At 31.4% G+C, this 15,925-nt stretch overlaps 2 protein-coding genes across 2 annotated transcripts; one reads left to right on the forward strand and one right to left on the reverse strand.

The window, feature by feature from the left end:
• Nucleotides 1–2,175: 2,175 nt before the first annotated feature.
• J7337_013865 (uncharacterized protein) lies at nucleotides 2,176–2,550 on the reverse strand (the record flags this gene model as incomplete). The annotated part of the gene is made up of 2 exons (XM_044831340.1): nucleotides 2,176–2,487; nucleotides 2,548–2,550. 2 exons carry the CDS (start codon nucleotides 2,548–2,550, stop codon nucleotides 2,176–2,178), a joined length of 315 nt encoding a protein of 104 aa, XP_044673726.1.
• Nucleotides 2,551–3,293: 743 nt separating this feature from the next.
• Nucleotides 3,294–4,280, forward strand: J7337_013866 (uncharacterized protein; the record flags this gene model as incomplete). Its single annotated transcript, XM_044831341.1, has 1 exon — nucleotides 3,294–4,280. The coding sequence occupies one exon, from the start codon at nucleotides 3,294–3,296 to the stop codon at nucleotides 4,278–4,280; it is 987 nt and encodes a 328-aa protein (XP_044673727.1).
• Nucleotides 4,281–15,925: the final 11,645 nt, after the last annotated feature.

The following is a 15,925-nucleotide window of genomic DNA, read 5'->3' on the forward strand; positions in this document are numbered from 1 at the left end:
TTGACCTTCACTTTTCCTGCCGGAGACGGTCCCACTTGATGCCCTTAATATTGGTACTTATGGTGTTTGCCCTCTTGGGCTTCGTTGTGCGGTTCACACCCTGAATTGTGGACTGCACTTTCAATAAAAGCCTGACTCTTGAGACAGGGAGATGACCCCAGTTCCGAGCACTCGAGACTGTCTTTGCTTCTGAGACTCCTGGAATTACCTGGAGTTATTAAGCATATAGATGGATGCCATAGAATCGTCAAACTGGGGCGCGTGGAAGAGCATAATGCCAATCACAAGGTATATAAAATAAAGGAAATACCCTCACGGCGTTTAAAGAGTCGTCACATTTCCCTTATGAGCTATAGAATAAGTAAACAAAGACTCAAGTCAAGTAATTATGCAAGGATCTTCTTTGTCTCCTGGAAGTGGTGAATGTTTCGAAACTAATCATCAACTGAGCAAGCGTATTTCGACAAGGTTTACCTGTATATCTTCTTTGTTCTATGGAACACTTGAATAGTCCCTTTAGAAGTGAAGCTTCAGTGTAAATGCCTCGCCTCAAAGTCAACTTTGCTGTGAGTGAGGCCATCCTCGTCAATCCCCGTAGCCGCAACTGCTGTGCGGTTTCGGGTGCAAACCCATAGTGATATGTAGTAGGGTCGCGCTTCGAAGCACCGAGCTCCAGCTTCCGGCCACGACTACCTGCTACCGAGCCAGCTGTTGGGACCTGATGATCAATATAAACCTTATGCTGAGCCGAGAGCGCTTAAGCTTGCTAACTAAAAGTACTCTTAGAGATCGAGTGGAAGGCACGCGGGAGAAGGATAAACGCATCTGGAAGTCTGAGATATAGAGGGTAATAAAGTTCGCTCAATGTCCATCACTTCTGGATTGCTCTACCAAGTGCAGGATCTGACTTTTAGACTAATGAATGGCCCCGTCGATTCAAGCCTCAAAGCTAAATGATGACTGATAGAGAATCTAGATCTGTTCGCCCTCTCATTCCTGGTCCTTCCTTGCCTCCGCCAGCTTTGGGCAGCTCTCCCGAACAACGTGGTCCTTCATCCATTCTGCCTCCTCCCTCGACAATCACATAAACTGCACAAGTTACATTAGATCTCCCTGTTTAACCTTCTGATCGAAAATTTCAAAAAGCGTCACCATCATCGGGTCATATCGAGAGGCACCTATCCGACCGCCTTGGTCGGTCCAAAAGTCCAGGACGCGAGCCTCATCCAATTTTTGAATGTCGCAGTCTCTGAAGAAGCCGCTTTGCGCTGTGTCGCTGGCGGTCGGAAGAAAATCCACCTCTAGGGTGATCGTGTGTTCCAAAAAGTCTCCCATTACATCGAAAGCCTTGTCGTCTTTCGCCTGGTCCGTTTCTTCACCGAGGGAGACGAGATTAACAATTGCCCAGCGTACATTTCTAAGGACTAGATTTACAATCTCCGCTAAGCCCGGCTGCTTTACATAGTAACATACCATCAATGCCAGTGAGGCTTGGTAGCGTAAAATCTGAGGTAACAGCGGACTCACTCGACGAGATCGTCAGACGACACTGCAAATACCTCTAATTGAATCTGATGAACCGTGGCAAGAAACTTTCGCAAAATGACCTCTTTAAATATCCCACTGCCATAGCTATTAGGCAGAAACACGATGGGAATCATGTGTTGACGATTGACGTCGTGTTCCTAATAGCCGTAAAGGTTGCGGACCTGGTAGCTTGGACGCTCACTTTGGCGGCCAAGGCAGCCCATTTATGGTTTTCCCTCTTTTACATTGCCCACAAAGCCTCTTTAGTGATGCTAACTGGCTTAAGCCTTTCGAACTCAACCTTCTAGGTACTAACTTCAGCTTCCGCCTCAGCACCAGTTATCAAACCCATCATAGGGTTTAAGAGCTAGAAAGGACGTTAGTTTTACGAAGAATCCTCCAGTTTCGATTGTGGGTAGTACAAGAGAAACAACTGGAAGGAGAACTATAGTATCAGTCTCAAGATGAAATGCAGATATACTTTACGTAGTGTCCTATATATACCAAGCCAGATACCGATATACAACACTGGGTCTCATAAATCTCTCAGTGGCTCATACGCAACAATGCAAACGAGCGGGCTTCCGGCACTATTAGTGACGGAAGGAAAGTAAGTAAAGTTACAAGACAATAGTTCAAGGTGGTCTCTCAACCCTTTGCCGCCTGCACATCAGCGACAATAGTCTCAAATGACGGCTCAGAAACATACTCCCGCGACCAGATTGTCGAATCATTCTCAAGGAGTTTGACCTTGTACGTGGGAGGGCTAGAACTAGTTTTCATTGTTTCCATGTGCCATTTGCCTCCGGTTGTTGATTTGCAATCGCCGTGTATACGATGCCAAGTCCCACCTGGTGACCATGTGCCAGTCATGCTGGCAGCGTCAAGATTGTTGACATAATCTGAGACCTTCTGCTTCTTTCCCTGGAAGATTTCTCGTTTAGTTTCCTGTTCAGTCTTCTAGAGAATGTCTGGCGATGTGAATGGCAAGATGGCAGGAGTGGAAGTGAATGAACTCACCATAGTGTTGTGTAAGAGCGGCTGTATCTTGATGTTTGGAAGTGAGATGAGAGAATAGTATTTTTACTTGGGGCGCTGACAGATTTTACGGCTGTCCCGAAATCATGGCGAAATGTCCTGTATTAATATCGCAAGGATTTGAAGATCACTATTATGCATGCCAGCCATCTGATGTCATCATGTCGCCCGGCTATTGTGACAAAAGTTCAAGGCGCTAGAATTGAATGCATGTCTTGTATGATGACGATAAGAGAACACCCTCATGATATCTTGTAACAAATCGTAGCTCGCTGCTGTTGCCAAATGATTACATGCCTGCACATAAAGTGCATCAACCCACGCGCCCAACCCTACTTCTTTGCAGTCCACATGAGTCTGGACTGAAACTGGAAAAATGATTGGCAGCCTGATTCATTAGCAAGGAACAACTGATGCCAAACGGGTTGAAAATCAAGAGCTTTGCACGTGGCTGAGACATTAGAGTGCTATGACCCGGCCCGCAGATGATCTGAACTGTATTGATTCAATTCAATCACTTGAAAGGAGGTTGAAATTGTCTCGGCTCACCCACCCTAGACCTCATTGTTGGCCAATCCGAGGGCAGCTGTGCTGACTCACTGTGGGCCCATGATTGCTCCGCTGAACTTCTAGACTACTCCACAGATCGCTTCCTCACAACAATACTCACTCTTTCACTCCTACACAACTATCAATACTGGGATCCCACACAGCCTGCGCAAAGGAAAATGGCAGACTCAACAGATGGAAGCAATACTCCCGACCTCGACTATCCCATCGGAAAGATCATCCACCTAAAAATCAGCACTTCAAACCAAGAGCAGACAGAGCTACATGTGAAAATAAAAGAACAAAAGCGACCATGGACATTATCATGCGGCATGATAGTCGAGTTCCAGGACACTGCAGACTCACAAACAATCTCTGAGACTCTACGCAATCAAAGTGAAGCGTTCTTAAAGATGTTTGACCAGAGATTCGCGGAGCAGATTCGCCAAGACAACGGTATCGATACCTGGTCTGCGGATATCGAACAAGAATTCCTGGGAGCTCTTACATCCGGCAAGGCAGAAGAATTTCTCTACAAGCTTCAGAACGTACCGAATTTCCAAAGAGATACTGAGGACGACTGGGACGCAGCTGAAAACGAAATCTACCTGGCTGCCGAGCTACGAAAATGCTTCACCTCAGAAGTCGCAACGTACAATCGTCTCAAAGAATACCAGGGAAAAATCATACCTCGCTTCTTGGCATCTGCTGTCCTTGACGTGCCCTCATCCAACGTGGCCCCCACTATACAGCAACAAGAACTTTACAAGAAACAGGGCATTCTACTACAATATCTCCCCGGCTTCTCCCTCTCCACCATGGCGGATAATGCGCCAGAGTCATCGTGGCAAGCGATCGTCGACCAGGCTATTCAAATAGTCCATGTCCTCGGCGACCATGGCATTCTGAATGCCGACGTTCGACCGGATAACTTTATAGTTGTTCCCAAAGATGACACCTACCAGGTTTTCATGATAGACTTTGGGCAATGCAGGTTTCGGCGGGAGGATGAGTCTGATGCGGAATGGGGACGGGCGAAGTGGAGACAAGATGAAGAAGGCGCTGTGGGATATGTTATGAAGTCAAGGTTAAAGAAAGTTGGGTTTGAACTTAACTTTGAACCGAGTTGGAGATATTTAGCCTGGGCTCCTGGAGAGGACGACTAGCTGCAGCTTCAACAGGCAGAGACCTAGTGTAACGGTGGCTCTTCTGTGTTGCCCTTGACTCTTACCTTCGAGCAGAACGGCGCCAAAAGCTAGCTACTCTTTATAAACGGCCTTATTTCTCTGAGGGACATAATATGTCTTGTACCGTCTGCTGGGAAAGGAGGCGTCCAAAGCAAAACGGACTTTCTAAAGATCAGGAGTTCGAAGCTGGCTGAAGGAAATGCCGTCTTGCATTGACGAGCAGGGGAAAATCTCATCGATAATCCCATGTCCCTTGTCCTCCAGACAAACAGTCTTCATCTCGGCAAGCGCTCTCTCGCTCTAGCTGCTAGTACTGGCTATAGTACTCAAACAAGACGTCCCCTAGTCGTTTCGTCGAACATCAGTCCCAGTGACTCCATCTCCATCTCCAGCCAGGTACCGATACGAGAAGTAGAGCGCGTCTTGGCCGGGCATCAATCTACAAGAACACTTAATCCTTGTGGATTCAGAATCAAGACCTCCAGCATAACCTGCGCGAGTGCAACTGGAACGATACATGTGAACTATCCCGCTATGCGGGAGAGATCAACTTGTATAAGGTTCTAGCTTTAGGACAGCTGCTAGTAAGAGGTTCTAAATTTGGGGCTACTGCTGAGAATAATACAGGGGTCCAGCGGTTAATTCTTCTCAACAGTGGATAACTGATGTTTGTTAGATTGAGGGGTCTCGATGTGGGTACTTCTGGGTTCTTGACCTCCCGATTGTGGCCTTGAGTGTGTAGCTGCCACTACATGTATTTATCATCGTGGACCTCTTTGTCTTTCAATACTCGATTGGACCAACTACGCGACTGTTGATATCTGACTTTAACTGATACTCCATGTCCAGCCAGAAGGCAAGATTTGAATCCTGTGGAGGTGACAGGACATAAACCAAGGCCGGAAACACCATATAGTGCTTGTTAATTCCTAATTTGACAAATAGAGAATCTTAGCTGATGTTCATTTGGCAGCCAGTCGAGAGCTAGTCAGATTTAATCCTCGTTCAAACATTGGGCGCCCAGAGAGGAATCACCAGGGTGATGTGCTATTGGTGATGCCGAGTTGCCGCATTTTCCAACGCTGCCCATCAGGAGAGAGGTCGGTGAAGCGCTCGAACGCCGCTGGAAATTTCCGCTACATGATGAAAAGTCGCTTTGAGCAGTGGCAGGGTGGAAAGTAGGGGACAGTTGTGTATGCAATGAAAGGCTGAGGGCTAGGGTGCACATCACAGCACAGCACTACTGGGGAAACCGCAAGGGCTAAATACCACATAACTTGGAGACGAGATTCAAGCACGTCAGAATATATATTTGTTTCTAGAACTGAGCTTGCCACTTTAAGCTGCGTTGGTGCTGAGGTTGGGCTGAGGCGGGCTAGGCAGGCCCATTTTTGGTTATATACCCCTGTCCAGGTCTCTATATATTATTATAGTAAGTAAAGTAAGTTCTCTTTAAAGAATTAAATCAATTATCTATTAATCTCTCTTTTTATTAATAGATTTAAAGGAGCAGTCTTACTTTAACTTTACTTATTAATTTTAAGCTGCTAATTATAAAGTCTTACTTTTTAACTACTGTTACTAAAGTGTTATTATGTTAAAACTAAAGTGTATTTTCTAACCTTATAACTGACTTATAAACTTAATACCGCTACTACCTTCTAATTACCTTAAACCTTATTTTAACCTTTATCCTTAATAGTATTAATATATATATTATTATAAAACTTTCTTTAATTAAGTTAAGCTTTTTTTATATATTAGTATTTCTTAATAATTTTAATAATTATATATTATACTTATTTCTATTAGTAAATTACTTTTTATACTTTAATTAACCTAAGTATTTATTAACTATATTTACCCTTAATTTATATTCCTTATACTGCTCTATATTACCTTATGACCTAATCTAATCTATTACTAACCCACTAAGCTAGCTTTAGCCTGCTAATATTTATAGTTTTTCCCCTAATACTAAAACCTTTATTTCCTAATTTACCTTTTTACCTCTCTTTCCCCTCTTACTTCCCCTCCTTTATACTATAATAGCCCTTAATTCTTATAATATAATATTTATATCTATAATTTAACTACTATAACTATATATCTTAACTCTATAAACTATAGCTAATATTAACTATTATTACTACTTAATATAATACTATTAATAAAAGCCTGCTATTACCTTAATAGGCATTAACCCTATTCTAGGCAATTTACTAAGTCTTCTAATATATATATCTAATCTATAATATAGTTACTAAAGGCTTTATTTTTAGCTCTATTTTTATTAATATTAAATAGCTATACTTAATAGCTAAAGATTATAAGATTAACTTACTATATTATTAATAGTTTATTAATATATAGTAAGTATTTTCTTATAATTTTATAATACTTTAAAAAGGATTAAAAGACTAATATAGTATTAAGCTTAAGGCTATAGATTTTAGTTAAAGGGCTAGATATATAGGTATTAATTGCCTTAATTAGATAGTTATAGCTATTATTAATATTAATTATATAATATTATATCTTATACTGGTTTTTGTAATCTTTAGCTTATTTAGAATTAGGCCTTTAAGGTTAGAGCCTTAGTGTTAATTACTTTAATTAGGTAATAATAGAGAAAGCATTTAGCTTACTAAGGCTAAAAGAAATATCTTTTTATACTTATAGATTAAGGCTACTTATTTAGTTAGATTATAAGGTTAAAGGCAGTAGTGCTATATAACTTTAAGACTTGCTTTTAAAGTTATTATATTTTTTTAGTATTATATATAACGCTTTATATATAATATACTAAAAAATAAGCATTATATTATATTATTCTTATTATAAGACCTTATTAGCTATACCTTGTGTATTTATAACAGTTGGGGTTTCTAAACAGGTAAACTAGTCTATACTAGGTTTATATTTACAGAATACATAGGGCGTTATACTAAGCATATTAGGGTATCACGTCTCTTAATAGTTAATAGTGCAAGTTAGGCTTATTAAAGTAAAGAAGTGTTATTAATAGCTAGTAAGCTAAGTTCTATTTACTGTTAAATAAATATATATATATATTATAGTAGCTTACAGTATAGTAAGTCAGGCTTATAGTAAGTTATAAGTTAGATTATAAGTCTGATATATAGCTTATAATAGTTATCTCTTAGTATATTATAAGTTATATACTAGTTAGTTAAAAAATAGTAAGGCCTATATAATATAAGCGCCTTTCTTAAGTTAGGTTATAATATAATCTCTCTCCCTTTATTAGTCTTATCCTTAAGGCCTATATTACCTATTTCTCTTTTTACATTATCCTTATAAATATAACTTAATCCTATAATCCCCTTATTTCTATACTAATAGTATATTAGAGTCTAAGGCTACTTATAATCGCTATATATAAGTAACCTTAATTAAAAATACCGGTTTTCTTATTATACTATATAGCTATTATAAGCCTTAAAAACTGCAGTATTAGGCCTTACCTAGTTATAAATACTGCTCCTAATATACTTGCTATAGTTAAAAGTATAATAGAAAAGGCATTACTTTTATTAAAAGTTTATAGTTATTCCCTTTCTCTATATAATTTTACTAACTGCTATAGCTAATTATTTCGTTATTAAAAAGCATTATCTTAAAAAAGAGGAGGAAGTAGCTAAAACTAAGCTACTAAACTTATAGCAGTAAGTAAATAAGTATTTAAGTTATTTAATATATTTATATTATTAGAAATAATAATTAAATAAGTATAGTTCTAAGATACTTTATTAGAATATTATAACCCTTAATAAACTTAAGGCTATTAAGAATACTAAGTCTTTTACTATTATAGAGGCATAGTTAGTAGGCGCTTTTAATATTATTAATTAAAATAAGATCTTCCTTATTAATATTTTTAATAGAAATCCTTTAATAGTTATTAGGTATTAATAAGGTGCTTTAGTAGTTCCTATATATTTTCGTTTTTTAGGTAGTTTTTTTATTTTACTAAGTATTCTCTTTTACTGTTTTCTACCTATATTTCCTTAATTACCTTTACTTTATAGAGTTCTAGTCTATTAATTTCTTCTAGTTTATTACTAATTTTAATATATATTATATTAGCTGCTAATTCTAGTAATGCGATATAAAAGATTTTATAGAGTCTAACCCCTATTAGTAGATCTAGTTTATAGTTATTTTTAAAGATCTTCTTAATAATCTTATAGGGTTTAATATACTTAAAATTAAGCTTATAACTTGGTTATTTTATTATAATGTTTTTAGTAAATAGGTATATTATATCTCTCTCCTTAAAGGTTAGTCCTTTTAACCTTTTAGAATTATAGTACTATTATATCTATTTATTAATAAATTCTAACTTTATTTAAAGTTTATTATATATATTCTTTAGATCCTTGCTTTTAATTATTGCTACAGGGTTAACGATTTTGGTTTCTTATATATTATAATATGCTTTTAGTATATATCTAAAGTTAGTATCTAATAGTATAAGCTTAGTACTTTTATTATAGGCAGTATTATAGGCTAATTAGGCATATAGTAACTTTTTAATCTAATTATCTTATTTATAGTTAATATAATATTATAAGTACTATTCTACTACCTAGTTTATTTATTTTATTTATCTATCTACTTAAGGTCTAAATACTATTATAAGTCTATAATTAACTCCTAGGTAGGCCATTAACGCTTACTAAAACTTACTAGTAAATATCATGCCTCTATTAGTAAGGATTTCCCTAGGTAAACCTTATTCTTATACTATCCTATTATAGAAGACATAAGCCATCTTCTTGGCATCTGTCTTTTCTCTATAAGGTATATAGATTAAGAACTTTATAAGTCTTTTAATAATGACTATAATACTATTATAGAAGATTCTAGTTAAAGGTTTTTTTAATAATAGTAGCTTAGTAATAAAGTCTATTATAATTAAGCTCTATAGTGCCTCTATAACTAGTAATAGCTATAGTTTTTTATATAGTTTATGTCTTTATACCTTTATTTTAGTATAGATATTATATTATTTAACTACTCTTTTTACTATAGGTTATTTAACTTAATACCTATATTATAGGAGTCTTTTTAAGGTCTTAGTTACTCCCTAGTATCTATATACTAAGTGCCTATAGAACTCTTATATAAACTCCTTTAAGTTACCTAATATCTCCTTAATAGCTATTATTTATATCTATTCTAGTATTTATATTTATTAGGTAAGTTAGTATTTTCCTTTTTTATTTTTCTCTAGTATCTGTTCTTTTACTTTTATAGTGCCAGTATTATAGTCTAGTCTTTAACTAATTACATTTACTTTTCTATTTTCTAATCCTTTTCTATAAATAATTATAAAGTTAAATTTATATAAGTACTCTATATAGTATAGCTATTATCTATTAAGTTTATATATTATTATAAAGTATAAGATATTTTAGTAATTAATATAGACCTTAACTTAGTATTTACTTCTTATAAGGTAGTATTTAAATTCCTTAAAACAGTTAATAATTACTAAGAATTCCTTATTATAGATTAGGTAATTAAGCTCTGCTTTATATAGCTTATATAAATAGAAGGTAATAGGGTACAGTCTCTTTATATTATCTTATTATCTAATCTATCCTCTTAAAGTAAAGTCTAATATATCTATTTTTAGTTTAATTTCTCTTTCTAGGTTAAATATAGCTAAGACTGGTTTATTAGTAATAGCCTTTTTAAGTTATATAAAGGCTTTCTAGGCCTTATTATTCTATTTAAATAGTTTACTTTTCTTAGTAAGTTCTATTAATAGGTTAGCAATTTTACTAAATCCTTAGATAAACTATTAGTAGTAATTAGCTACTCTTAAAAAAGATTATATTTTTTTTATATTTTTAAGTTCCTTTTAATCTGCTATTACTATAATCTTTTTTAGTTCTATCCTGATTTTACCTAATATAATAATATATTTTAAAAAATCTACTTTTATAATATAAAAGTAACTTTTCTCTAGTTTAACTAATAGCTTAGTATTTTATAATATTTTTAAGACCTTATAGACATGTTCTATATATTCTTTTTTACTATCTAAGAAGATTAGAATATTATTTAAGTAATATACTATAAAGATATTAAGGTACTATTAAAGTATACTATTAATTATCTACTAAAACATTATAAGTATATTAGTAAGACTAAAAGGCATTACTATATATTTAAATAGTCTAAATTAGGTCCTAAATACTATTTTCTATTTATCTCCTTTTTTAATATAGATAAGGTTATATACTCTTTTAAGGTCTAGAGCTATAAAGATCTTTTTACTTTATAACTAATCCTTTAGTTCTATAATAAGTAAAAGTAAGGTTCAGTCTTTAATAGTATATACATTAACCTATCTATAGTTAATAACTAGTCTATCCTTCCTATTTTTCTTAAGTATAAAGAATATTACTAATACTACTAATAAGCTAGATTCCCTAATATAGCCTTTTTCTAGTATCTTATTAATATATTCCTTCTAAACTTACAATTCTCTTTAGTTAAGTAAGTAAAGCTTCTAAAAAGGCAAGTTATTATCTATAAAGTTGATTTTATAGTCCTATTTACTGTATTTAAGGATCCCTATTTCTAGTTCTTCTTTAAATAGTTTATTATATACTTAATACTATTTTAGAATATTTTTAAGTTAATCCTGGCTTATATTTATATTTATTTCTTCTTTTTATAAGTCATATCCCCTAAGGATGTTTAAGATTTCTATTTTATTTCTTATACCTTTCTTATACTTATATTATACTTCTTTTAAAGGTAATAGACGCTTTATTTTATACTTACTTATACTATCCTCTTTAGTTAGGGTTTAAGATCTCTTATTATTTATTATAATTATTTCTTTCTTACTATTAGGGTTACTAGGGAATATAACCTGGCCTATCCTCTAGTTAATAAGTAGATTTTCTTATATAAGCTATAGTATGCCTAGAATTATATATATATCCTTTCTTAGAGATATAATATTAAAATCTACTTATTATTCCTATCCTTTAGTAATTATCTTAAGATAATTAGTCTCTTGATTTATAATACTATTATTATAGTTAAAGAGCTATCCTTTTATATTAACTAGCAGGTAGGGTAATGATTTCTTTTTCTAAGGCAGTTATAGTTTTATAACTATTTTTAAATTAATAAAGTTCCTTCTTACTCTACAGTTAATCTAAGCATTTAGCTATTTTTCCTTAATCTAAACTTATAGCACTAGGCTATCTATTAAGTTTACTATATATAATACTCCTAGTATATTTATTATTCTAAGTTATTCTTATTTATAATTCTAGCCTATCTATAGCCTAGTTACAGACAGTATATAACTTTTCCTAAGGCATTCCTGTATATCCTTTTACATTTATTATCGCAGTATCCTTTACTATTAGTATAATTATTAAAAAACTTATTATTAAACAGTTATTATTAAAATCACTCCTCTAATTCTTTATATTATTCTGCAGGGGTTTTAAAACAGTTCCTATATCTTTCTTCTTCTATTATCTATCTTTTATATACTGCTCTTATATCTGCTAACTAATCCTCGTAGTATTATTCAGGATCTATATATCCTTTAATATATTTATATTTGCTAAGCTCTTATTATTCCTATTTAAGCTCTAGACTATATTATGTCTATTATTGCTATCTCTTTTTCTAGTCTTTAGTAAGCTTTCCCCTAGTAGTATATAGTTTTTTAAAGAATTCTATAATTTCTTTAAGTTCATAATACAGCAGTAATAAGTACTAGATAATTTCTCCTTCTTTATTTTTATACAGGCTTTAACAGTATTATCTTATATATCCTTTCTTATTTAGGCAGCAGTAGTTTTCTTATTCTTTTTTATATACAATTTCTTTTACTACTTATTCATAGCTTATAGGAGTACTAATTGCCTTCTATTTCTCTTAGATTTCCTTAATCCTTTTAAGGTTAGTGTTATCTTCTAGGTATAGTCTATCTACTTCCTATTATCCTTAAAGTTCTTCTATATCTTTTAAACTAGTATTATTAACTAATAGTTCCTTAAGTAGGTAATTATACTGTCTGCTTTTGATCTTTTATTAGTATTCTTTCTCCTATCCCTGGATTTTTCCTTCTATATATTTTCTTTAAGTTATTCTTTTAAATTCTTCTTTTACTTCTTTAATTATATATTAAGACTATTTAATCCTATTTAGAAGTTCTTTAATTTTATAGATTTATCTATAAAGTGGCATACTAAATCGTAATTCTGCAACTCCTAGTTAGTTATACTATTTCTTAACTAAGTATCCTTCTATTTCTTTTTATAAGTAAGGTTTATTATTAAGTATGCCTTCTATAATAACTAGAAAACAATTATTATCTATCTTTTCTATCTTATATTATTTATACTAATGATTTTTATAGGAAACTTATAAGATTTTATAATATCTGGGATTTATTAGTATTATCTAGATATTATCTTATGTATTAAAGCTAGGTTCTTTATATAATAGGTTAAGTATATTATTAGTATAGTAGGCTCTAATATAGACTATACTTCCTTTATCTATATTAGCATATTCTCTTGCTCCTTATATATAGAGTTTATTATAGGTTTTAAAGATTCTAAGTCCTTACTTATTATATCTTACTTTATAGTTTTATATCTATATTTCCGCGATTTCTTTATCTTATTTTTAAAGATATTAAGCTATTACTTATGCTAATCCTTCCTTATATCTTATGCTTTAGGACTGTTATTAGTAGGATTATAAAATATCATTTCTATCTTTTATTTCTTATCTTTATATTACTTCTTTTTCTGCAAGTTAGGTTCTAATAGGGATATTGTTAATAGTCTATAGGGTTTCCTTCTACTTATCCTTATTAAGGGTAGCTAGGTTTCCTTATCTTATGATTCCTAATATCTCTAGTTTCCCAAGTTCCTATTATTTTTAGAATTCCTTTTATTTTTTCTCCTTTTCTTATTTCCTTCTTTATTATTATTTTTTATAAATATATTCTCGTTTTTCAGGGTCCTACATACTCTTATAATAACTTCTATTTTAGGCTTCATTCTTATATTTCTCTTATTCTTCTTCAGTAAGCGCCTTATCTCTCTTATATCTAGGTATATAGGTATCTAGCTTAAGCTATATAATCAAAGAGTCTCTGTTATAGTGTTAATCATACCTACTCTATATTATACCTAATATCTAGGTTTATTGCGCTATCTAGGGTTCCTGCTACTAGGTTAGTCCTAGAGCCTGCTTACCTTAGTTTAGGTTTCTTAGCTTCCATAGTTCTAGGCATTACTACGCTATATATCCTATCTAATTACAGTTATAGCACTTACATTTAGACATATCTCATAGCTTATATTAGCTATTACTAGGTTATATAGCTCCTAGGGATATAGGTCCTAAATATATTCTATATAAGGTATTATTACAGTACTTGCTTTATTATTATCTTTAATTTTAAGAGTTACCCTAGTTATTATATCGCTAGTTAAGGTAATATAAGTTATAATTATTTCCTCTTCCTATTTTACTTACTCTCTCTTTTCTATATTTATACTATTTTTTATTAATTTTAATTGCTATTATAATATATTCTATAATATTATCTAGTTAATCTACTTTATATAATTTATCTTTAACTTCTTCCTTTAACCCCTTATAGTAGACCTCTATAAGGGCTTTATTATTTTACTAAGTCTTAGAAGCAAGTTATTAGAATTTAGCAGAATAAGCAGTATATAAGTAAGTCTATTTAAGTAATATAATTTTAATAGCTACTTATTATTCTTTATTAACTACTTTAAAATTATCTTTAAGTATACTCTTAAAATTATTCTAATTAGTAAAGATATTCTAAGTCTCTTAATTCTATATAATTTCTATATTCTCTAGGAAGTCCTTAAAGATAGGTTTAAACTAATCCTTAGCATTTCCTTAAATTAAAGGTATAGTAAAAAGTATCTTCTTAGTAGCAGTATCTAGCTTTATTAGGAATATATAAAAGTATCCTTTTATTTAAGTTAAAAATAGGACTATATCTATAGCTTATCCCTTAAATAGTTCTAGCTTAAGTAACTTAAGGGCCTTCCTAATATCTCTTTTTCCCTAGGGGTTAGTATTATTATTAGCTACTAGGGGAGTTTCCTAGTTATTAACCTAATTCTATAGGTTATAAATAGTATTTCACAACTAATAGATTTCAGCTATTATTTCTACTGTACTAGGTAGTTCTCCAGTATAGGGGGGTGCTAGGCCAGTACTATTAGATATCTTAATAGTATAATATTACTTAGTATAAATATAATACATTCTAAATAAGAGCTATTAATATATAATAGTTAAGGTTTCTAAATAGGTAAACTAGTCTATACTAGGTTTATATTTATAGAATATATAGGGCATTATACTAAGTATATTAAGGTATTATATCTCTTAATAGTTAATAATATAGGTTAGGCTTATTAAAGTAAAGAAGTATTATTAATAGCTAGTAAGCTAAGTTCTATCTATTACTAAATAAATATATATATATATTATAGTAGCTTACAGTATAGTAAGTTAGGCTTATAGTAAGTTATAAGTTAGATTATAAGTCTAATATATAGCTTATGATAGTTATCTCTTAGTATATTATAAGTCGTATGCTGGTTAGTTAAAAAATAGTAGGGCCTACATAACATAAGCGCCTTTCCTGAGTTAGGTTATAACAGTATTGCTATAGAGACATTTTTACTTTTTAATACTTTAATTAAAGACTTAATTTACTTTTACTTTCTTTTTTTAATTAACTTTATAATCTTTTTATATCTAGCTTTATTATTAAAAAGGGCTTTTAGTATTTCTATTTTTTACTTAATAGCTTTTTTAACTTTTTAAAAAAATCCTTAAATAGTATAAGTAAAAGTATATATATTAAAAATAGCTAATTATTAAATAAGGTTATTTAAAAGCCTTTTTTATTCTTTAAATTTAATAACTTTAAAAATTTTATCTTTTTTATTTTTAATAGCTTTAAAGCTATTTTCTTTTTTAAAAGTCTATTAATAATTTTTAATATTATTAAAGTTAAAAGGAATTTTATTAATATATTATTACTAGAATTTATTTAAATATATTATATAAATAAGCTTTTATTTAAGTATATATATTATTATATTACTATATTATTATTTTATATTTAGTTATTTTAAAAGATATATTAAAAGTACTTTTTTATAGCTTATAATAGTAAGTAAATAAGTTATTTTTTAAGTTTTAATAATATTAGTATTTTATTATAACTATTAGTTAATTATTATAGTATTAATATTTAAGTTATAGGCTTAAAGTATTATTTATAGTTAAGATTTATAGCTATAAGCTTATTCTAGGAAAGAGAACCTAGTTACTAAAATGTAAGTAATAGTCTTCTATAAAATAAAATATATTTTATATAGATATCTTATAACTATTTAGATGCCTTTAAATATATATTCCCTTAATAAATAAGGTTAATTCTTTTAAGTTTATTTACTAGGCAATTAGTTATTAGCGAAGTCCTCCAGTTATCCTAACTTATCTGCCCCATTGGACTATAAGGAATGTTATATATAAAGTCT

Source organism: Fusarium musae, chromosome 12 (genome assembly GCF_019915245.1).
Source record: "Fusarium musae strain F31 chromosome 12, whole genome shotgun sequence".
Lineage (NCBI taxonomy): Eukaryota > Fungi > Ascomycota > Sordariomycetes > Hypocreales > Nectriaceae > Fusarium > Fusarium musae.